This window comes from Drosophila takahashii, chromosome 3R, assembly GCF_030179915.1.
Source record: "Drosophila takahashii strain IR98-3 E-12201 chromosome 3R, DtakHiC1v2, whole genome shotgun sequence".
In the NCBI taxonomy this organism is placed as follows: Eukaryota; Metazoa; Arthropoda; class Insecta; order Diptera; family Drosophilidae; genus Drosophila; species Drosophila takahashii.
This window is the reverse complement of record NC_091681.1, coordinates 27,199,757-27,220,109: the sequence shown is the minus strand read 5'-3', so window position 1 is coordinate 27,220,109 and position 20,353 is coordinate 27,199,757. Positions and strand designations below refer to the sequence as shown.

Genomic DNA, 20,353 nt, shown 5'->3' with positions numbered 1-20,353 from the left:
TATCTGCTTAAAACGGCAAAGGCAATGTGACACTTGCTTGGTTTTTACCACCCCATGGTATTTATTTTAAATTTGTTGGATTTTTATGACCCATTGCTGAGTACCTAGTATTTGGAACTCGCGTTCAAGAATCGGCTTCGGATTGAAACATATCAAGCAAAGACGCGACATCATCTCAACACAACATAAAAACATACATAACACACACAAATCTAAATATTTAAATAAATTTAAATATTTGAAACCATCCAAAAAGGACATGAAGACAAAATATAATGAAGTCTATGTATTTATTAATATGTATACTGAAAGTGAAAAGCGAAACAATCACATTGATTGATCACAATTATTACCTTTACTAAAAAAACTAAGTGGAATTAAGTTTTGTTTTACCGACGGTTTAGGGATTTTTAAGACTTCCAATAAAAATAGGAACATATTCAATACTTTTTTTTAGCGCATAATAATATCCAAGATTCATTAGTCACAAATTACCATAGCTGCAAAAGCTACCGACAAATTTGCTATAGTGGTAATCCCCCTCGATTACCGCACGCTACTTTCAATTCAATTAAAAGCCAACCTCACATGACTGAGTATGTGATAAGACTGTTTACAGTTTGAATTATGATAGACTAATTTTGAAAGATAGGGTAATCTTCTTAATACACCACTTGAAATAATTAGATAATACAAATAACAATAGAACTTTCTTACACGGTGCAAGTTGCTTAGAGTGTAACGATCAAAGTCGCATGCATTGAGGTTGGTCAATATTCGTCATCGCTTTATTACGACATTGCATCGCAGCGTCTTAGGTTAACAGTAACATTCAGTGCACAGTTTATTTGATTTTTAAGAAAAGATCCACGTTGATTTATTTTGACTACTTCCAAAGCTACGAGTAGAGTTCGAATTTTGTTGCTTTTCTGCTTTTTTTGTGACGTTCGCGAATTAAAATAATAAATAACCAAAAATTAGTTTCAAATTATGGAGGCTAATATCAACTGAAGGCCGTGGACGCGTTTGGGGACAATTCACTCTACAATCCGGCTACAATAATCGCAGGGTTCTCGACTGCAGCCTTGACTTTGCGCAGGAACAGAACCGCCTCACGTCCATCGATGATTCGGTGATCGTAGGTCAGGGCGACGTACATCATGGGACGAATCTTGACCTGGTTTCGCAAATAAAAAGGGGGATTAGTAAACAGGTAGTTATGGCTATTGAATGAATAGCGAACCTCTCCCTTGACAGCGATGGGCCGCTCAAAGATGCCGTGCATGCCGAGAATGGCACTCTGTGGCGGATTGATGATGGGCGTGCCCATCAGGGATCCGAACACTCCGCCATTGCTGATGGTGAAGGTGCCGCCGTCCATGTCCTCCACGGTGATGGCGTCCCGCTTCGCCTTGTCGGCCAGGCCGGCGAGGGCGATCTCGATGTCGGCATAGTTCATGCCCTCCACGTTCCGGATGACAGGCACCACCAGGCCGCGGGGCGTGGCCACGGCCACCGAGATGTCCACGTAATCGCGGTACACAATGTCCTGCGAATTCAAAGGAATTATGAGCGCTTGGCAACACAGAATATTCCACATTCATCATCATATCGCCACGGGAAATTGCATAAACAAAACGCGACATAAAAAGCACAATTGTCGCCTGATAAGGGCACTTTAAACAGCACGGCCTATCAAGCTACGTCACGGGCGATAAGAGAAATGATAAGCGGAGGGCGGGGCGGAGGCTTGTTTACCGTGCCATCGATGACTGCGTTCACCACGGGCTGATCCTGCAGCGCATAGGCACTGGCCTTCGAGAAGATGGACATGAAGCCAAACTTAATGCCGTACTTCTTGACGAATGCATCCAGATTCTGCTTGCGGAAGTTCATGGCGTAGCTGTAAAAAATAAGAGAGATATTCGGTTTAATTTTTATGGGATAAAGTATACGTAAAATTATGATGATTGGTAAAAAACAGAATATTACCAACGAGACAATAATACAAAAAATAAAATACACAAACTATACAAACATTTTTTTATTATTTCTGATAAGGTTATAATTACGAAACTCATCAAAAAATTTCTTCATTTAAAGGTATTTCCGGTTTTTGTATTATTAGCTCAAAGGAAAAATCTCTCATTATTATTAGAAATTGTTTAATTATTTTAGTAGTTCCACATTAACTTTAAGCTAGTAGAAGTGGGTTTACTGGAACTTCAATCAAGAAACTCACCTCATATCTTAAAAAAACAGAATATTACCAACGAGACAATAATCACAGAAAATAAACAAGAGAGAACGCTATAGTCGGGTTGTTGTCCCGACTATCTAATACCCGTCACTCAGCTAAAGGGAGTGCGAACGCTGTGTCGGGTTGGTGTCCCGACTAATAATCGTAACTCAGCTAAAGGGAGTGCGAGGGAGATAGATATATAATTTTTGATTGCGTATAACTTTTTAATGGATGGTCCGATTTGAAAAATGTCTTCTACATTTCGATAGGTATAAATATACACAACAAAATTGCATTTATACTTCTCGGAAATCTTTAAAGATGTGGGCGCAGGACCCATTTTAAAATCGTTAGTGGGCGATTGTGGGCGTTAGAGGGGGCGTGGCGCTCGGCTAAAATAAGCTTGCGCTGCGTAGGAAGCCAAAGTATATGTGTGACGGACATGGCTAGATCGACTCGGCTAGTGACCCTGATCAAGAATATATATACTTTATGGGGTCGGAAACGCTTCCTTCTAGCTGTTACATACTTTTGCACGAATCTAGTATACCCTTTTACTCTACGAGTAACGGGTATAAATACACAAGCTATACAAAAATTTGTTTTATGATATCTTCTAAGGTTATAATTACGAAACTCATAAACAAATTTCTTCATTTAAAGGTATTTCCGCTTTTCGTATATTATAAAAGCCGGGTATGAAATGATTTAATTACTTTAGTAGTTCCAAATTAATTTTAAGCTAATAGAAGTTGCTTTATTGGAACTCTAAGCTAAAAACTCACCTCATATCGATCTCGTTGAAGGTCGTGAGCATAGCACATGTGTTCTGGGCATCCTTCAAGCGGGCGGCGATCTTTTGGCGCATGCGGTTCATCTTGACGCGCTGCTCGGACCGAGTGCCCAAGATCTGGCGCGAGCCATCAGCCGGCGGGACCTTCACCTGGGCGACGGCCGGCTTGAGGGCGGCCACTGGGGCAGCTGGCGGCGGACGAGGCGCTGCCTTCGGTGGCGGTGGTGGTGGCTTGGCTGCAGCGGCGGCAGCTGGAGGGGGAGCCGCCTTGGGAGGCGCAGCAGCAGCAGCGGGAGCTGGGGCAGCTTTGGGGGCGGCAGGAGCGGGGGCAGCGGCCGCTGGAGCAGCTGCCTTGGCGGGCGCTGCACCGGGCTTGATCTTGAACAGAGCCTGGCCGGGCTTGACGGTGTCGCCGTCCTTCACCAGGATGTCGGTCAGGGAGCCGGAGAAGGGAGCTGGCACGGCCACCGTGGTCTTGTCGGTCTCGATCTCCATGACGGCCTCGTCGGCGGCGAATGAGTCACCCACCTTGCAGGTGAACCTGTCGGGGAGCATTGGTCATTACTCAGTTCGGAACCTGTTGCTGAAAACCAGCTCTTACTTGATGTCTCCCTCGGCGATGGAGTCGGCAAAGGGAGGCACATTCACCGTCTGCTCCGACCACATGCTCGTCGTGGTGTGGAAGCCCTGCCAGGTGAGGAGCCTGAAAAGTAGACGGGTCTGAATGGAGAGTCGTAAGAGGACAGTGCCAATCTCACCTGGTGGCATCCTGGCAGCGATTGGAGGCATCGTGGCGGAGCAGTTGCTGCTGCTGGGCGGCGCAGACGACTAGCCGGGAATACTGGCGGATGCAGCGCTTCAGCTGGTGGGCAGAGGAGAAAATTAGTGATTGCACAACCAGGAGGCGACGGCGGCTGACGGATCACGTGCAGCGGGGCGTCCAAAACAAAAGTTTTTCCCATTTTTCAGCCGCGCACGCACACACACCCATACAATTACATAACCGCCGAGTGCCAGGCGGGCAGCAAAGATGGGATATAAATGGATATATGTGTATATAGATCGACGGAGCATTTAGATCGCACACCTGGCGAGCCCCCCTTTTCACCAGGGAATCCCACGGAGCGCACCGAAAATTTACCTCATTACTCCGCAGGGCTCGCACTCCCAAAGTTTGCGGCAGCCGCCTCGTTACGATCGAAATTATTCCCGTCATTGCTGCGACGACTCTGTTTCGCGGATCACGGGTCGGCGGTAATTGTCACTCGTCAATTTATTTGAAAGCACTCGAATTTAAAACAGAGTTAGCGGCCAAGGCAAAGCAACGTCGATTTCCCTTTAAAAAATACCAATTTCTTATGTCATGACAGAAACGGCGAAAGCGCCATCTGGCGGGAAAGCGCCGAAAGCCCAAAAACAGCTGATGGCGGTATTTGGTATTTTTATCGAGTGTGACCAATGCAGCAGCGGAAATATTTAGGGTATTCAGCTTGTTGCAGTCAAACCCAATTGTCAAACATTCAAATTAAATTAAGAATAACATTTAGATTAATAATAATTATTTTAATAATTTTACTTGCTTCTAATTGCAAAAATGTGGAAAAACTAGTCACAGTCGTTTTAAAAATTTTATGGGAACAATTCAGGGTAATTCTCCGTTCAATTTTAAACAATTAATTTATTTTTTGAGAACTTTCTGAAAACATCGCTGTCGCGGAATTTCGTTGCTGTTGCAGAAACACCTTCTGTGTGAACAGGGAAACACACTAGGTATTAGCCTGCTTCCTATCAGCTGGTCACTCTGCGCTCATTGCTAAAAAGTTTCGCGAACGTTGCAAAACGAGAAAACCAATCTAAATCCGCCCGCCTTCAAAATGAGTTCCAAATCCCTTTTCGAGAGTGAGGAGGATGCCGCCCAGTCCAACAAATTGGCCAGGAAAGCCAAGGATTCGCCCTTCATGCTAGTGGGTGAGTTTCGCGAATTCCCACCGAGCGGAAGTTTTGCCGCCGTGACGTCACATGGAAACTTTTGGCTGCAGACCATCAGATATATATATGTATACATATATAATGCGTGTGCGGGAAAGTCGGCTAATCTTGACCTTGGCCATGTAAATCATCCACTGAGGTTAATGGCAGTTAGGGGACTCCTTTAAGACTAGGTGACATAACGGTTAATGCTGCGTGATCTGTCATTTTCCTGGAAACCTAATGATGTAACAGGAATATTTCGCAATTCCTAAACGGTGTTCGTGCGAAATGCAACGCTAAATGGGATTATCACATCCGTGACGTCACGTTGCCATCTGATCTTGGCGCGTGTTCGAATACTCAACTATCTCGCTTGTCTGCGTAGGTGACAATTAACAGCTGACGCTAACAAGTGTTGCTAATCTGACCGATTTTCTTTATCTGGCTATTATATATTTCTGGATGATGCTGAAATTTGGCTAGAAAATAGATATAAATCATATATTTTAAACACTTTTATTGAGTAAAATGGTATTTTCAACATCTGGAAAATCGTTTCACAATCAAAATCCGCGTTGCAGGATGTATACCTAGTAGGTACTACCTACCAATTAAAATACAACATATTTTTCAATCCCACTACATATTTGAGATTTTCAACGCTATTTTTAAATCACACTGATAATAAAATCTAATCATTTCTAAAATACATAAAAAGTAGTTGCTTCAAAATTCTTAAATATTTCGAAGATACTTTCTAGAACGAATACGTTATTTTTTTTAGCCTAATATAACAAGTTCACGGAAACAAAACTTGTCACAAAATTTAATTGTAATAAAATATACAGATATATAGCTAGATTATTTTTGGGCAGCACTACAAAATTTTTTTTTATGTTTATATTTGTGCGCCGTCTGGCTTTTATCAGCTGTTTCGTACAGCCAGCTAGCAACAACAAACCACCCAGAGAATGACCAAGTGAAACTAATCAGTGACTTCCACTTTTACTTACAGGTATTGCTGGATTTGTGGCCGCTGGAGTGATTGGAGCCTACAAGTACCGGAACCGCGGAACGATGAGCACGAGTGTGTTCCTGATGCAGTTGCGAGTGGCCGCCCAGGGAACCGTCGTCGGATGTCTGACCGTCGGATTGGCCTACAGCATGGCCAAGGAGTACCTGTTCGACAAGGCGCCCAAGGAGAAGTAATGGCCAGTTCCTACTTAGTTAATACTAGACGTAGTTTTAGTTGTTGTCACTCGTACACAAGAAATACCGAAGCCCAATCCGAAATATCATAGTTGTCTATTTATTGTTAATGGTTACTTAAATTATCGATTATCTATTTATTTATTTTGTAATCCCCAATTGGTTTCTTCCACTTATCCCCCCTTTTCATTTATTCTTCATTTTAGTACAAAGTCGTTGACTAACTAAAGATCATTTGATTGTACGGCCTCCCCCTCTAAAAATCACCCACCAACACAAATCGGGATGACATCGGCTAACTCACTTGCACCCAAGCAATCAGTAACTTTATTTATTGCATCCTCAAAGATTCATACCGATCCAGAGGGTTAGAAACACTGGAGAATTAGATAATGTTTTATATACCTGCGTAAGATTGTGATAATGTGTGTTTTAAATGTACAAGTTGGACATCTAAACGAAAGCTGTTGAAGGCAGACGACAAGATTATGAATACCTCTCGCATGATATGATATGATATAATTAAATAAATCAATTTAGATTAAAAAGACAACCTGTAATTTGTTTAAATTTCCTAAAAAGTCGATATTTCTTAAAATCAATGGTAATCTTGTAAATTTTTTAGCTCTTTTAGCTTTTTATTTGCATGCTTTTATGGATACGGATAAATGGAGTCGTTGAAGATGATCTGTCGGATGAAATAATCGGATTTAGAACACCTTGGCGTTTTCGATGACCTTCTCGTTGTCGTAGATCTCCTTGGCGTAGCACAGGTTGGGATAGTCGAAGGCGGCTCCGTAGCGGTTCTTGCATCCCGTGGTGGCCTTCTCTCCCGGAGTGTAGACGGGCTGACCCACAATGTTGGAGGTGGCGAAGTTGCAGGTCAGCACGAAGTGGTTGTAGAAGTCGCGGGAGAAGCGCACGGCGGCACATCCCACATGGGTGTTCTTCTCGGCCACGGCGACGGTGAACTTGGCCACATCCTTGCTGGGCAGCTCCTCCGGGAAGCTGGCTAGAATCTCGGGAGAGGCGTTGGAACGCTGGCCGAACCAGTTCTCGATCTGCTCCTTCACAAGCTCCGCATCGGTGTATTCTGACTCCGATCCACTGTAGCTGAAGATGGCGTTGTTCTGGCCAGCGTAGGCGAATCTCTCCGTGCTGCGGCATTTGTCTGGCAGGGATTCACAGGTCTGCACGTTGAGAAGGGCCAGGTGGGAGAGCTCCTCGCACCAGGACATCTTGGCCATGCGAATCGCCTTGGGTAAGCCTTCTACTTTGCCTCCAGCAACATTGTTACGGAGTTCGTTGAAGAGGGTCAGGATCAGTTTGTGGTGGGGCTCGATCTTCACTTCACGCACATCCTTGGGACAGTTCTCACTGAAGTTCTAAAGAAGAAGGATAAGGACCACTTATAATTTAGTATAATTACTTACTCCTTTATTATTGCAGGCTATGTGCTTATCCAGGCAAGTGGGCAGAGCACAGTAGTCCACTGCCAGGCAGAATCCTACCAAGGAAATCAACAAAACCAAAGACTTAATGGCCATGTTTGCTGGATTTACACTGAAGCTTAGACTGCTACATTTCTCATTTTATAGGATAAGTTGAGAGGGTCTGTTACTGTAATCGGATCTCAATTGAAGCCTGCCTTGCGTTATTTTCACAGCTGGGTTGCGTGGAATTTCTGGCGAGGAATACGTAATCCAGCTCCGTTTGGGTGCCTCATAAAAGCAGGCCCATCGACTACGATTAAACAGTTGCAATCTAGTAGCGAAGAACCAGCAACATGGCATTCTCCAAGGTACTCCAAGTGATCCTCCTAGCTTTCGTTGGGATTTCCTTAGCCGTGGACTACTGTGCTCTTCCCACCTGTCTGGATAAACATATAGCCTGTAACAACAAGGGGGTATGAAAAATTATATATTATTTAATGAAATCTTTCCTCAGACTAACAAAATCACATTGAAATTCCGTAATCCCATTTAGAACTTCAGCGAAAACTGTCCCAAGGATGTCCGAGAAGTAAAGATTGAGCCCCATCACAAACTGATCCTGACCCTCTTCAACGAACTCCGTAACAATGTGGCTGGAGGCAAAGTAGAGGGCTTACCTAAGGCAATCCGCATGGCCAAGATGACCTGGTGCGAGGAGCTCTCCCACCTGGCCCTTCTCAACGTGCAGACCTGTGAATCCCTGCCAGACAAATGCCGCAGCACGGAGAGATTCGCCTACGCTGGCCAGAACAACGCCATCTTCAGCTACAGTGGATCGGAGTCAGAATACACCGATGCGGAGCTTGTGAAGGAGCAGATCGAGAACTGGTTCGCCCAGCGTTCGAATGCCTCTCCCGAGATCCTCGCCAACTTCCCGGAGGAGCTGCCCAGCAAGGATGTGGCCAAGTTCACCGTCGCCGTGGCCGAGAAGAACACCCATGTGGGATGTGCCGCCGTGCGCTTCTCCCGCGACTTCTACAACCACTTCGTGCTGACCTGCAACTTCGCCACCTCCAACATTGTGGGTCAGCCCGTCTACACTCCGGGAGAGAAGGCCACCACGGGATGCAAGAACCGCTATGGAGCCGCCTTCGACTATCCCAACCTGTGCTACGCCAAGGAGATCTACGACAACGAGAAGGTCATCGAAAACGCCAAGGTTTTCTAGGTTGGACAAGACAATAGGATTTACCCCATGATTACGGAACGGAAGCTTTATTTAATATCTTTAAGGTACATATATATAATTAAAATGCGGCAGACGATAATAATTTCAATTCGAGGAATAGCTTTCATGATGGGAATGTTGGGATTCAGGACTTGGTAGCCTTAGCACGCGCTTCCAGAGTCTTGTGTGCGTTTGACTTTAAATGAGATTTATAGTGCTTGACTGTCTTGAAACTGATGCGGCAGATGTCACACCTAAAAAGAGATTAGTTTGTTCATTATCATAATCCATTATAAAACAAGTGAATTAAATTTAAACGCAAGCATTTGCATATATAGTGCAGTTCAGCAAATATAATATATATCGATTGAGTATAAGTTAAATTTGCATAGGAAATATATTCAGATTGGTCGGCAATAAATAGGTAAATGTTTTTGGAATGCATACTTGTGATCGCGACCCAGGTTGTGATACTTTTGGTGGGCTCGGCAGTCGCTTGGAGTCACATAGGACTTGGGGCAATATTCGCACTGGTAGATTCGTTTGCTGGCATCCATGTGAACTCTTGGGGAGATAAAAGTTTGAGTGAGTTTCGGGTTAACTGATAGGGGAATTCTGGCTAGGATCTACCTCTCGTGCATGCTGCGGGCGCTGCAGAAGCGGAAGGTTTTCCCGCAGTCATAGCGACAGGCGTACGGGCGCTCAGTTGTGTGGGTTTTCCGATGCGAACTGAGTTCCGCGGCGGCGGCGAAGGAGGAGTCGCACTGGTCACATTTGTGGGGTCGCGTTCCTGCGTGACGAACCAGATGGTTCTTCAGGTTAAAGGCCGTCGTCAGCCGCTTGCCGCATATATGGCACACATGTTGGGCGTCCGGCGGCTTGTGACATCGCTCCTCGTGGGTCTCCAGCAGGATCTGGTTATGGAATTTGCTGTTGCACTTGGTGCACGGGTGCGTCTTTGGAAGATCAAGCATGTTGCAGTGCCGCGTAAGGGCGGCGGCCGATCGGAAGCCCTCGCTGCAGTGGTCGCAAACGAATCTGGAAGGAAAGTAGCTTTAGTTGCTGCTCCTCAATGGTTTTCTTTCTCATACTGTGAATAAGTTGTGGGCGACAGTTATGGTCAGTCTTTGATAAGGTTAAAAGGTTCCCCTCTCTTCAAAACAGCCGGAATTAAATGATATAGAAAATCATTCTAAAACAAAAATTAAAAAAGAAACAAAATTAATATAAAATCAAAAACTAAACAAAAAAACATTAAATTTCGCCAGGAATCTGTACTATTTAAATTTTGATAATTTTGAAATTATTAAAAGGGAATGAATTCATAGGTAATCATAAGACCTCGGATTTTGCATATTTTTATAGGATAAAGATAGATCAATTCCGAAAACACCAAAGTTCGTTTCGATAAAAATGTAGTTTAAAATTAATGGCAATTTTTTTTTTTTTTGCATATTTGCATAAAATGCAAATGCATAAAATATGCAAAATATAAAATAAACTCAACTATTCAAGATTGACCATTTCATAGCCAACCTAATTTACCTTAAGAAATTTATTTGTTCCTTTTCGTCGTTTCTGAGATATCTAATTTTTTCCCAAATTTAAGGGAACCCTATTTATATTTTCAACGTTTTTGTTGTCCAGTTGCTGGCATATATTTTTATATATATTTTTCAGATTTTATGCAAATGTTTTTTGCATATATTTTGAATATTTCCGATATGCATCCGAATGTATTACGTTTGAAAAATATGACACCTACCTAGAAATTTTGGTAAGAATCTGACCAAAAATGGACAAAAATGCAAAATCCGAGGTCTAGTAATCATGCTAGCTAAATTATTAAGAATATATAGAACAAGGATTACTTGGTATCTGGTGGTACGTCGTGCAGATGATACTTGTGCAGCGTCAGCTCCTCCACATTGTCGAACTCAAGGCCACATTTGCTGCAGGTGTGACTGGAGGAGTCGGGATTATCGATGTCTTCACTTCCCTGGGGACTCGGAGGGTCCGGCTGCGGTGAGATCAGTAGATCGAAGTTCTCCTCCGACAACTGGCTTTCCGTGGCGAATTCCGGGACAATAAGTGGACTATCCTGTGGCTGGAATTCATCCTTGAATTCAGCTTTAGCCAGCCGCTCTATTTCCTCAATATCCCCCTCATGCGGCTCCGGATCCAGAGCGTATTCATCCTTCAGCAAGGGCGACAAGTCCTGCGGACAGTCGTCCAGCCACTGCTCCGCCAGGCTCTCGAAGGCCTCCTCCTCCTTCTCCACCTGCCGCAGCTGGAGTTCGAGGAGCTCCTGGGCCTCGATGCAAACCCGGCGAAAGTCAATGGCAATCTGCAGGTCGTGCTGGCACTCCTGGCACATGAACCTGGGCAGCTTGTCGTCCTCTTTCAGCTGCCGAGTAATTATAGATTTTAGCCAAACATCCGGCCTTTTGCCATGGGGACAGCCGCACTCACCTGCAAACTGGTCAGCGTCTCGATTTGTCGCAAAACGGAAGAACTCGATGGATCGAAGAGGTTCTTGGCCTCCGCAGGATCGGCCATTCGCGAGCAGGTCCTGCAAATGTACCGCATGTCTTAAGAAATGGAATTACAAAACCCCAGATCGATTGGAAGTATATGGTAGTTTTGTTTGCACGGAAGAACAAGAAAAGGGCATGCAACCCCCAAAGTTGACTTTCGCCCCGCAGCGCGTTCATCCCCCAGAATTCAAAAATGACTTTTCACCTCTATTTATGATTTTTGGCAAATTAAAATGTAATTTTTTTCTTTAAATTAAGTTCTTTTATACACCAAATGCGAAACGAAAATATTTGAAAGTATTTTTAACAGCCGAAGTAACATAAAATAAAGTTTTTCCACTTTTAACTTATAATTAAGTTTTTCTTTTATTTTAGGTACATTAGAAGTTTTGTATTTCTTTCAGTCAATGGAACTTAAAATTGTCTATATCTTCTATAGAGATCAAAATATTATTTCTTTTCGTTTTTATGCAGTCAATGCAATTTTAAATTATATGGTTATATCTTCTTTTTAGATAGTAAATTAAAGATGAAATTATTGGATTTTTTTTAACATCAAAGTAACAAAAACTTAGGTTTATCCATTTTTTAACTAATAATTAAGTTTATCACTCTAGTATTTCTTTTAGTCAATGTAACATGAAATTTTGTGTACCTTTTTTACAGGTAGTAGAGTCATCATAAGATCATATTTTTTCCTTTTTAGGAAGTCGAAGCAACTTAAAATTGTGTTTATCCACTTTTTTAACTTAAAACTATGTGCGATTATCCTTTTCTTTTAGTCAGTTAGAGCAGCTTTCACTCTCTGTTGGTGTAGTTTAGATTTTTTGTGCAAAGTTAAGTGCTCAGGACGGTAGAACCCACAGTTACAGGTCTCGCAGCTGGAAAATAAAATAATAAAAATAAATATTAATCAAAGGTAAGAAAGTATATTGTGCTATGCTAAGTATAAATATTGATTTTGATTTCTTTTATAAAATTAATATATAGTTATTGTGGTCCCTAAAGCACCTTATTTTATTTCTTCTGACTGACTGAACCTTTAGATCTATTATAGGTAACCGAAATTCGGCCAATCGAACCATCTTAAAGTATGTTTTAGAAGTATTTTTCCTCGAGGTTAGTTCCATTTTTCGTAGTAGTACTCCAACTTACTGGTACTTTCGCTCGCCGGTGTGCAGCATTTCATGCCTTTGGCGCGTCGAACTGGAGGTGAATGTTTTGTCGCAGTGCTGACAGTGGAAGGGTCGCTCGTTTGTGTGGCTCCGTTCGTGGATCGCCCTGCTGCTGCATGAGCGAAAGGTCTTGCTGCAGATGCGGCAGGCGTAGGGCCTGGCATCCGAGTGCAGGATCCTGTGGCGGTGCATCTCGTTCTTCGTGTAGAACTTGGCCTGGCAGATGTCGCAGCCAAAGGGCTTGTGACCCGTGTGGCGCTGCAGGTGCAGCTTGATATCGAGGACTGACTTGGCCTTAAAGACTCCGCCGCACTGGTCACAGACCCAGGGCTTGGAGCGTGGCGTCGACCGCTTAGCCACCGCTGTCCTGGGAGACAACTGGAGTTCCTCCTGGTCCTCCTCCTCTTGGTAAGACTCCTCTTCCTGCTCATCAGGTTCCTCGTTTATTACTCCGATTCCTTGCAAACGATTCCTATTGGAGGCCAGAAAGGACTGATGGACAATCAAGCAACTGTTTCGAAACTCCGTAATCCTTTCCAGCTGCTGTTTGCACCAGTGGCAAATGAGATCTGGCATAGAAGTATCAAACTCCAGCTAAGCAATATAATTAAACCAATTGATTAAACAAAAGACTTCAATGTTTAGATGCTCACATACTTACATACATATCGGTGATGTTTTCTATTAAACTAATTAAGTTATAATTGTCTTTTTCGAAGAGCTTGGTGGCCCCCGAATGTTCCACATTCTTGCCACAAGTTCGGCAAACTGAGCGCAGCTCAGACATTTTGAACATAAATTATAAACACATAACAATTAACATCGAAATGTTTTTTAAAGTTGTACATTATTGTATTGCATTTTCAAGTGAATGGCAGTAGAATAGAGAAGAAGAAGAAGAATCAAATCAGCTGATGTTTGTTGATAATATCTATTTCTTGGTGTACACACTGCCTATTTCGCATCAAAATAAAGGAAATATGTATGTGCATGGTCTATAAAGTAAAAAACCATATATATATTAATTACCAAAACAATTTGATTAATTTATAAATCCAAACTGCATCCCAATATTATGATAGATCAAAACTTGTGCTAGGCGAGCGAGGTCTTGTTTACATTATATGGGCACTTCCAAAAAAAAGTCCACCAAGCCAAAAACCTTGAAACTTGAATAAAACATATTTCCACATGATTTTGCCCCGATATTAGTTTCTAATTAGTTGGATACTGAGCTTAACTACAAATTTGGAGTATAGTTTGATTATTTTTATGACAAACCCCACCAATATACGCAAAAATCAGTTTTTGGCTATTTTTTTGTTATTTTTTGGACCTGTCTTCTGTTGTTAATTTATCCTATAGGAATGCTAATATGTGACATTTTTCTGTGCTGAATGCTTCATTCACATGCTAAACTATAAAGTTAAAAGCAAAACATCCAGCAATTGAGAGATAGAGGTAAAGAAATCCGCTTTACAAAACAATCGGAAAAAATGTCCCGAGCGACATGTCCCGAGCGAATGTGGTTGAAACTGCATAAAAAAAAAACGGCAAAGAATTTTTGAGTGAAACCAAAAGCATTTCACAGCGACATGTTTGAACAACATTCTAAAAAAAATCGCATTCAAATATTCCATCAGAATTTGCTAATTTCTGGTGTTGTATGAACTTCCCCGAAATCCACTTCTATTTTTGTCCCGAGCGAATACGGCAGTTTTTTACCGATATCTTAAAAACTAAAAGTGGTACAAAATTAAGATTTTTACCAAAAATAGAGCTTGGAAAGAGTGAAAAGAAAAGCCCATAATTAAAATTAAAATCCATTGTTTTACAACTTTTTTTCAACTTTAAAGGTGTGCAAATGTCCCGAGCGACATTTTGGAAGTGCCCATATATCTATAAAACCTTATCAGCAGACTAGAGATAACTCTATTTAGCGCAACGCGCGTTAAATTTACAAAGTAAAATCGGGTCATTTCTATAAGGCATTTTAAGATGTTTATTTAACAAAAAAACTCTCGAGAATTAGACGCTATAACAGACTTGCTTCGATTGCTTATCGCTTTCCTAATGTTAATTAGTACAAATTCTTTGTGCACCAAGGGTGTAGCACTCGCTTATTATTATAACATTTGTGCTTTCCTTAATATCCTCCTGCGGAGCAGACTTGGGTGATATGTGGGACTCCTACAGTTGCTCCCGGCACAGTGGGCAGCACTTGGCTCCGCTAGCAATAAACTGCTGATGGCACTCGAAGTGCAAAGCATGCTGGCAGCGCAGGTGCACCATGTTGGTCCTCTCCAGGGAGTCCAGGCAGATCGCGCAGCTGTCGCCGGGAAGACTGAGATTGACGGTCCTGTAGCACAGTGGGCAGTTCCGGCGGACATAGCGATATTCCTCGAAACAGCCGCCGTCCAGGGCATGTCCGCACTTCATGAAGCGCATTTCGCCATGTCGCATTTCACTTAAGCAGATGGCGCACTTGTCACCAGGCAGGCTGAAATAAAACAAGGGGTTTTAGGAACCACAATCAAGATCTTCACTCCTTGGCATCGCCAACCTGCGCCGCGTTCGCTGATCCCTGAACTGCCGGTGCAGACTGGCTCCATTGTCGAACTCCTCCTCGTCCTCATCCCTGCGATTGCGACTCCTCGGTTGGCGATGAGGCGTCTGGTAAGTCGGCTGGCTGAAGTAGATGGCCGTGGCAGCTGCCACCAAAACCACGCCAAGGCCAACCAGTAAATTCAGGTAAACCATTTTCCACCGACTTGTGCTCTTAAAACAACGCAATTCAAAGGATTAAATAACCAACTGATAAGGAACGCCGCTGGGTTTTTTGTGAAATCCCCCAAAAATAAAAATAGTGTCCACTTTGGTGTGACCGCAGAGGGTTCTTTTAAAAAAAACCATGCAAATGTCTGGTATTAAATATTTTTATTGTACTATTAAATACTAAAAAGAATAGCCGGTAGCTAGAACTCGTTGCAAGTGCGGTATCGAACAGACAACGCTGCAGGGTCACACAGATTTTCAGTTAAAAAGTTTGATGAACTTTATTTTACCCAGATCAATTGCGAGACTACAGAGAGTTCGGGCATAGGTTGCTTAAGTCCAGCTGCGGCCAGCGTGCAATATTGATTCCGGCGTGGAAATCGCAGTAGAACCGCCTTCTCCGCCGCCCCGCACACCTACACAGGCGCACCCCCACACGCACGGGCAGACAGGAAAAGCCATTTTCCGCAGGCAATTAGAGGGTTTTCGGGGGCCGAAAGAAAAACAATCGCCATGGCGGACCGCGAGCGCAGCATTCACGAGATGCTGAAGGACGCGCCCTCGCTGAACGACAGCTGCGGAGCGGTACACACGGGCACCGAGGGCGGCAGCCTGGTCCTCGGGAGCGCCAGCAGCCACAGCATCGCCGGCGGGGGCGGAGGTGGAGGTGGCCATGGGGCCGCGGGCGGTCCCTTCGGCGCCCCCAACAGTCTGCCGCTGCGCAACCACTCAGGTGAGTTGTTATCTCATCGTTTTCGGCCCACCTGCCAGCCTGACTCATCGGTATCCATCGATATTTCCCTTCAGCACCCACCACACCCATGTCGCCCAGTAGTCCACCATCCGGAAACGGCACCCTGAGCCCCACGGACAGCGGGAGCGGCAGCCTCATACGCACTAGCGCCTCCAAGATCGACAGCCTCAAGAACTGGAGCATATCCACGTACAAGTGCACGCGGCAGATAATGCTGGAGAAGCTGGGCAAGTCGCAGCGCACCGTCGACTCGGAGCTGGAGGCCCAGATCGAGCAGCTGCGCGAGACGCAGCGCAAGTATCTGTCGATTTTAAGGCTGACGCGGGCGTTCAGCTCGCACTTCCAGCACGTCATTGTCACCCAGCACGCCCTGGCCGACTCGTTCGCCGATCTCGCCCAGAAGAACCCCGAGCTGCAGAAGGAGTTCACCTGCAACTCGGAGACGCAGCGCAACCTCACCAAGAACGGCGAGCTGCTGCTCAACGCGCTCAACTTCTTCATTTCGTCGGTGAACACGCTGTGCAACAAGACGATCGACGACACGCTGCTGACGATACGACACTACGAAACAGCCAGGTAATAAAGCTCTTTAAGTATGATGCAATTGTCCTATGCTCTTGAGACATGTTCAATATGGTGTTCAAGACATGCATGCTATTATAGATGTTGCCATTCGTTAAAAGGTTTTCTTTACACTTTGGAATTAAATATTTTGGGTGGGTTTAAGTATTCTTTTTATTAAGAGCTATTGAAAGCGTTATTTTCTATATAAACACACAAGCTCGCTTATCTAATTTTCATTGCTTGAAAAATGTGGATTTTAAGTCCTGCATGCTATGATTGAATACTACATTTGTGAAAACGTTTTTTTAACAATTTAGAATTAAATACTTTTGGTGATTTTAAGTATTATAAACTAGTTAGCTATTCATCTCTTTATTAAGAGATATTTAAAGCACACAAGCTTGCTTATCAAATTTTCATTCCTTCAATAATAATAATTATGTATACTTATTTCTTATCTAGCATAAGAAAAAAAATATAAAAACAACGTCATGATAAATCTCGTTTCGCCCCTTAGAATCGAATTTGATGCTTATCGCATGGACTTGGAGAACACCAAGCCGGAGCTGACGCCCTCGGCTGCCGCTTTGGAGGAGACCCAGCGCAGCTATGCGCAGCACAAGGAGCAATACGAGAAGCTGCGCTCTGACGTGGCCATTAAAATGCAATTCCTCGACGAGAATCGCGTAAGTTAAAGCTTAATAAAACAATAAATAAATCCGTAGTAACATATATTCCCCCGACAGATAAAAGTGATGCACAAGCAACTGATTCTGCTGCACAATGCCATCGCAGCTTACTTTTCGGGCAACGCCATGGCACTGGAAAGCACTCTGAAGCAGTTCAACATAAAGGTGAGAGTTTGGCGTTAGATCGAAGAGGGATCCAAAGATTAAACTTTGTATCTTACAGCTTAAGTCACCCAATGCCGTCACAGGATCTTGGTTGGAACAGTAGAATCAGTACATTCCGCCCACTCTCGAAATATATTGCAGACGGCAGTTAAGCGCATATATTGGGGGAAACTTTCCTCCACTCACTTGCTGAACGAGCACGCTCTCTAAAAAGAAAATCAGGAGCAGAGTAAATCCAATATCCAATCCACTGGATGCTGCATGACGAACCGTAACAATATGTACGTGCTAAGTTTAAGTCGAATTCCTAAGCCGTAAGCAGAAAGTGGTAACTGTATGTTATATATATATATATTTTTCCAACCGCTTTCCTCTGTATGTAACTCTCTCTGTACTACACACATTTCCACACTTGGTGCGCCCACAGTTCCTTTGATTTGTGTTTCCAAATTGTCACTTTCCGTTTGGGTATCATATTGCGCTCTGCTTGTGAAACTTACTTAGACCAAAAAGTGCTCAGTGCAATATATGTATGTTTGTAATGACCCCATGTTTTAGTTCTAGATATTGTACAATGCGTGTATAAATCATTTGTAACTCACCAAAACGAATAATCCATAACAAATCGAAATGTTTCCGCGAGCTTGAATAATTTGAATTCATTGTTTTACTAGTCAACGTATTATTTACACTAAAACGAAGTCTATATATAAAAGTATATAAATAAAAACTATTTAATTACACCCAATTTGTTTGTGTTAGTTCTTCTCCAGCTTCAAGTCGCTGAGTTTTTCGTTCAGAGCGGATTCCTCATCTTCCTCCGCCTTGAACATGTCCTGAAATTCGGGATATTACTGGTTTTCTAGATTAATCCGGGTGAGTCACTTACCGGATCGTATATGACCTTGATGACTAGCGAGCAGCTGGGACAGGTGGCCACTTCCTCGCCCTCGATCAGCTCCTCCTAAAATGGAAAATTACCCAAATTATTTAAGGTCTGATAGGGTTGCGTATACCCCTCGTTACCTTGGAGATCTGAAATCGATCGCCGCAGGGACAGGGATAGTAGTACATCTCCTCCTCCTCGTCGTACTCAAAGTCCTCGATTTCCACCTCGTCGTGATAGATGCTCATGACGTACTTTCTTCTTATTCTAGGGGTTTATAAACATTATATATAGGCTGTACAGCGATTGTGATAAATCCACGCCAAACAAATGGGCACGTTGTGTGGCGGTGCTGCCAACTCGGTGCACAGATCAGCTGATTCGGTAAACAAAATGCCCAGCAAATGCTTTATTTTCATTTCAAGGGAAGCCGGCTACGGATTTAATATATATTATTTGCTATAAAATATTAAAAACAACGTATATTTTTTATTAAATTCAGTAAATAAAGCTAGGACAAGCAATATCCACCACTAGCCACTTAAAACAGCTGATTCAGTCTTGTTTGGTAAACAATTACCCAAGCAAATGTTTTGTTTGTGATTTTTTCCAGTTGTGAAATTAGATAAATCGAAATGGCGAACAAAAAGTTCAGTGACATCAATCTGTACGACCTTTTGGGCATTTCCCTGGAGGCCGATCAAAATGAGATTCGCAAGGCGTACCGCAAAAGAGCCCTCGACTGCCATCCGGACAAGAATCCGGATAATCCCAAGGCCGTCGAGCGATTCCACGAGCTGTCCAAGGCCCTGGAGATCCTCACCGATGAATCCGCCCGCGCAGCCTACGACAAGGTGCTGAAGGCCAAGAAGGCGGCGGAGCTGAGGAGTCGCCAGCTGGACGGGAAGCGGCAGAAACTCAAGCAGGAGCTGGAGGAACGGGAACGGGCGGCCCTGCACAAACTGGCCAAAGCCCAGCCCTACAGCACGGTGGCCAAGAGCGACGAGGAGCTGCTGCAGGAGCAGATCGAGCGCCTGAGACGGGAGGGATCCCGACTGCTGGAGGAGGAGCAGCGGGCCATGCAGGAGCAGTTCCGGCGCAGTCATGCCGAGAAACAGAAGCTTCTGCAACAGCCGACCCCGTTCGATTCGGCCCAGCATCGCATCAAGATGAAGTGGAAGGCCGATCCCGGCCAGGATTACACGCAGGAGCAGCTGCTCAAGTACCTCAAGAAGTACGGCGACGTGGTGGCCCTGGTGGTCAACAGCAAGCGACGCGGACGCGCCATGGTGGAGCTGGCCACGCGCGAAGCCTGCGACATGGTGTTGGCCTACGAAAAGGGCGATCCCGCCAAGCCACTGCACTTCGAGTGGGTGACGCCGCCCGCGGAGGAGAAGCAGCCATCGAAATCATCCGCAACTGGAAACTCCAGCTCAGCCACGGACTACGAGGACCTGGTCATGCGGAAGATGCGACAGGCTGAGGAGAGGAAGCGGTTAATTGAGCAGATGATGAAGGAGGAGGACAACGAATAAACTCAAATTAATTAAGGCAATCTTATTTGAATAGTTACAATTAGGTCACACAAAATACACAGAGCCAGGTTTTAGATGATAATTGTGTACGATAATAGAATTTTAAAAAAATTATTAAAAGAATTGAAATCGATGTAGTTTTATAATTTACAAATTTGTGTATTACCAATCACTTATCATACCTGGAAACTTATGTAGAAATGGAGAAAACGATAATACCATGTTACAAAATTATTGTTTTTTAAATTTACCCCTCCGGATGCGGTAATTTTGAATTCGTTATAAATTCCCAAATTAAACTGCGTTTTTAAAAAAAGGACCCGACGCAAAGATTCAGGGAAACAGGACCTCAAAGTTTGAGAAATGACAGAAATGGCGAATTTTCCGGGGGTATTAC

At 43.8% G+C, this 20,353-nt stretch overlaps 10 protein-coding genes across 14 annotated transcripts; 4 read left to right on the top strand and 6 right to left on the bottom strand.

Annotated features, from left to right (window-relative positions):
• Positions 1 to 760: 760 nt before the first annotated feature.
• Positions 761 to 4,386, bottom strand: LOC108068054 (dihydrolipoyllysine-residue succinyltransferase component of 2-oxoglutarate dehydrogenase complex, mitochondrial). Its single transcript, XM_017157437.3, has 7 exons — positions 4,177 to 4,386; positions 3,794 to 3,897; positions 3,637 to 3,738; positions 3,028 to 3,576; positions 1,759 to 1,903; positions 1,244 to 1,549; positions 761 to 1,177 (listed from the first exon to the last, which is right to left on the bottom strand). Exons 1-7 carry the CDS (start codon positions 4,249 to 4,251, stop codon positions 1,043 to 1,045), a joined length of 1,416 nt encoding a protein of 471 aa, XP_017012926.2. The 5' UTR covers positions 4,252 to 4,386; the 3' UTR covers positions 761 to 1,042.
• A 453-nt stretch (positions 4,387 to 4,839) lies between these two features.
• LOC108068017 (HIG1 domain family member 1A, mitochondrial) lies at positions 4,840 to 6,768 on the top strand. The gene is made up of 3 exons (XM_017157361.3): positions 4,840 to 5,003; positions 6,022 to 6,211; positions 6,422 to 6,768. Exons 1-3 carry the CDS (start codon positions 4,910 to 4,912, stop codon positions 6,441 to 6,443), a joined length of 306 nt encoding a protein of 101 aa, XP_017012850.1. The 5' UTR covers positions 4,840 to 4,909; the 3' UTR covers positions 6,444 to 6,768.
• Positions 6,769 to 6,825: 57 nt separating this feature from the next.
• Positions 6,826 to 7,783, bottom strand: LOC108067989 (antigen 5 like allergen Cul n 1-like). Its single transcript, XM_017157315.3, has 2 exons — positions 7,649 to 7,783; positions 6,826 to 7,600 (listed from the first exon to the last, which is right to left on the bottom strand). The coding sequence occupies exons 1-2, from the start codon at positions 7,760 to 7,762 to the stop codon at positions 6,926 to 6,928; spliced, it is 789 nt and encodes a 262-aa protein (XP_017012804.2). The 5' UTR covers positions 7,763 to 7,783; the 3' UTR covers positions 6,826 to 6,925.
• A 178-nt stretch (positions 7,784 to 7,961) lies between these two features.
• On the top strand, positions 7,962 to 8,990 carry LOC108067979 (antigen 5 like allergen Cul n 1-like). Its single transcript, XM_017157304.3, has 2 exons — positions 7,962 to 8,121; positions 8,202 to 8,990. Exons 1-2 carry the CDS (start codon positions 8,002 to 8,004, stop codon positions 8,874 to 8,876), a joined length of 795 nt encoding a protein of 264 aa, XP_017012793.2. The 5' UTR covers positions 7,962 to 8,001; the 3' UTR covers positions 8,877 to 8,990.
• On the bottom strand, positions 8,908 to 11,540 carry LOC108067933 (transcription factor Ouib). Of its 3 annotated transcripts, XM_017157215.3 has the most exons (5): positions 11,349 to 11,540; positions 10,748 to 11,283; positions 9,507 to 9,914; positions 9,324 to 9,440; positions 8,908 to 9,130 (listed from the first exon to the last, which is right to left on the bottom strand). In XM_017157215.3, exons 1-5 carry the CDS (start codon positions 11,463 to 11,465, stop codon positions 9,022 to 9,024), a joined length of 1,287 nt encoding a protein of 428 aa, XP_017012704.2. In that variant the 5' UTR covers positions 11,466 to 11,540; the 3' UTR covers positions 8,908 to 9,021. The 3 variants fall into 3 exon arrangements, 2 of the variants coding, with proteins under 2 accessions (XP_017012704.2, XP_070073328.1); XR_011419194.1 differs by lacking the exons at positions 8,908 to 9,130; positions 9,324 to 9,440 and adding an exon at positions 9,968 to 10,068 and having other exon boundaries at positions 9,779 to 9,914; XM_070217227.1 differs by lacking the exons at positions 8,908 to 9,130; positions 9,324 to 9,440; positions 9,507 to 9,914 and adding an exon at positions 9,922 to 10,068.
• Positions 11,541 to 12,025: 485 nt separating this feature from the next.
• LOC108067958 (transcription factor Ouib) lies at positions 12,026 to 13,448 on the bottom strand. Of its 2 annotated transcripts, none has more exons than XM_070217187.1 (3): positions 13,254 to 13,448; positions 12,569 to 13,182; positions 12,026 to 12,294 (listed from the first exon to the last, which is right to left on the bottom strand). In XM_070217187.1, the coding sequence occupies exons 2-3, from the start codon at positions 13,162 to 13,164 to the stop codon at positions 12,192 to 12,194; spliced, it is 699 nt and encodes a 232-aa protein (XP_070073288.1). In that variant the 5' UTR covers positions 13,165 to 13,182; positions 13,254 to 13,448; the 3' UTR covers positions 12,026 to 12,191. The 2 variants fall into 2 exon arrangements, with proteins under 2 accessions (XP_070073288.1, XP_017012759.2); XM_017157270.3 differs by having other exon boundaries at positions 12,076 to 12,294; positions 13,250 to 13,448.
• Positions 13,449 to 14,566: 1,118 nt separating this feature from the next.
• On the bottom strand, positions 14,567 to 15,478 carry LOC108068007 (uncharacterized). Its single transcript, XM_017157350.3, has 2 exons — positions 15,152 to 15,478; positions 14,567 to 15,088 (listed from the first exon to the last, which is right to left on the bottom strand). The coding sequence occupies exons 1-2, from the start codon at positions 15,346 to 15,348 to the stop codon at positions 14,779 to 14,781; spliced, it is 507 nt and encodes a 168-aa protein (XP_017012839.2). The 5' UTR covers positions 15,349 to 15,478; the 3' UTR covers positions 14,567 to 14,778.
• Positions 15,479 to 15,589: 111 nt separating this feature from the next.
• Arfip (ADP ribosylation factor interacting protein arfaptin) lies at positions 15,590 to 18,283 on the top strand. The gene is made up of 5 exons (XM_017157243.3): positions 15,590 to 16,096; positions 16,171 to 16,693; positions 17,199 to 17,367; positions 17,428 to 17,535; positions 17,594 to 18,283. The coding sequence occupies exons 1-5, from the start codon at positions 15,877 to 15,879 to the stop codon at positions 17,636 to 17,638; spliced, it is 1,065 nt and encodes a 354-aa protein (XP_017012732.2). The 5' UTR covers positions 15,590 to 15,876; the 3' UTR covers positions 17,639 to 18,283.
• Positions 18,185 to 18,695, bottom strand: Dph3 (Diphthamide biosynthesis 3). Its single transcript, XM_017157373.3, has 3 exons — positions 18,562 to 18,695; positions 18,425 to 18,499; positions 18,185 to 18,371 (listed from the first exon to the last, which is right to left on the bottom strand). The coding sequence occupies exons 1-3, from the start codon at positions 18,667 to 18,669 to the stop codon at positions 18,294 to 18,296; spliced, it is 261 nt and encodes an 86-aa protein (XP_017012862.1). The 5' UTR covers positions 18,670 to 18,695; the 3' UTR covers positions 18,185 to 18,293.
• Positions 18,279 to 20,172, top strand: LOC108067950 (dnaJ homolog subfamily C member 17). Of its 2 annotated transcripts, none has more exons than XM_017157258.3 (2): positions 18,279 to 18,411; positions 19,035 to 20,171. In XM_017157258.3, the coding sequence occupies exon 2, from the start codon at positions 19,057 to 19,059 to the stop codon at positions 19,954 to 19,956; it is 900 nt and encodes a 299-aa protein (XP_017012747.2). In that variant the 5' UTR covers positions 18,279 to 18,411; positions 19,035 to 19,056; the 3' UTR covers positions 19,957 to 20,171. The 2 variants fall into 2 exon arrangements, with proteins under 2 accessions (XP_017012747.2, XP_070072556.1); XM_070216455.1 differs by lacking the exon at positions 18,279 to 18,411 and adding an exon at positions 18,684 to 18,805 and having other exon boundaries at positions 19,035 to 20,172.
• Positions 20,173 to 20,353: the final 181 nt, after the last annotated feature.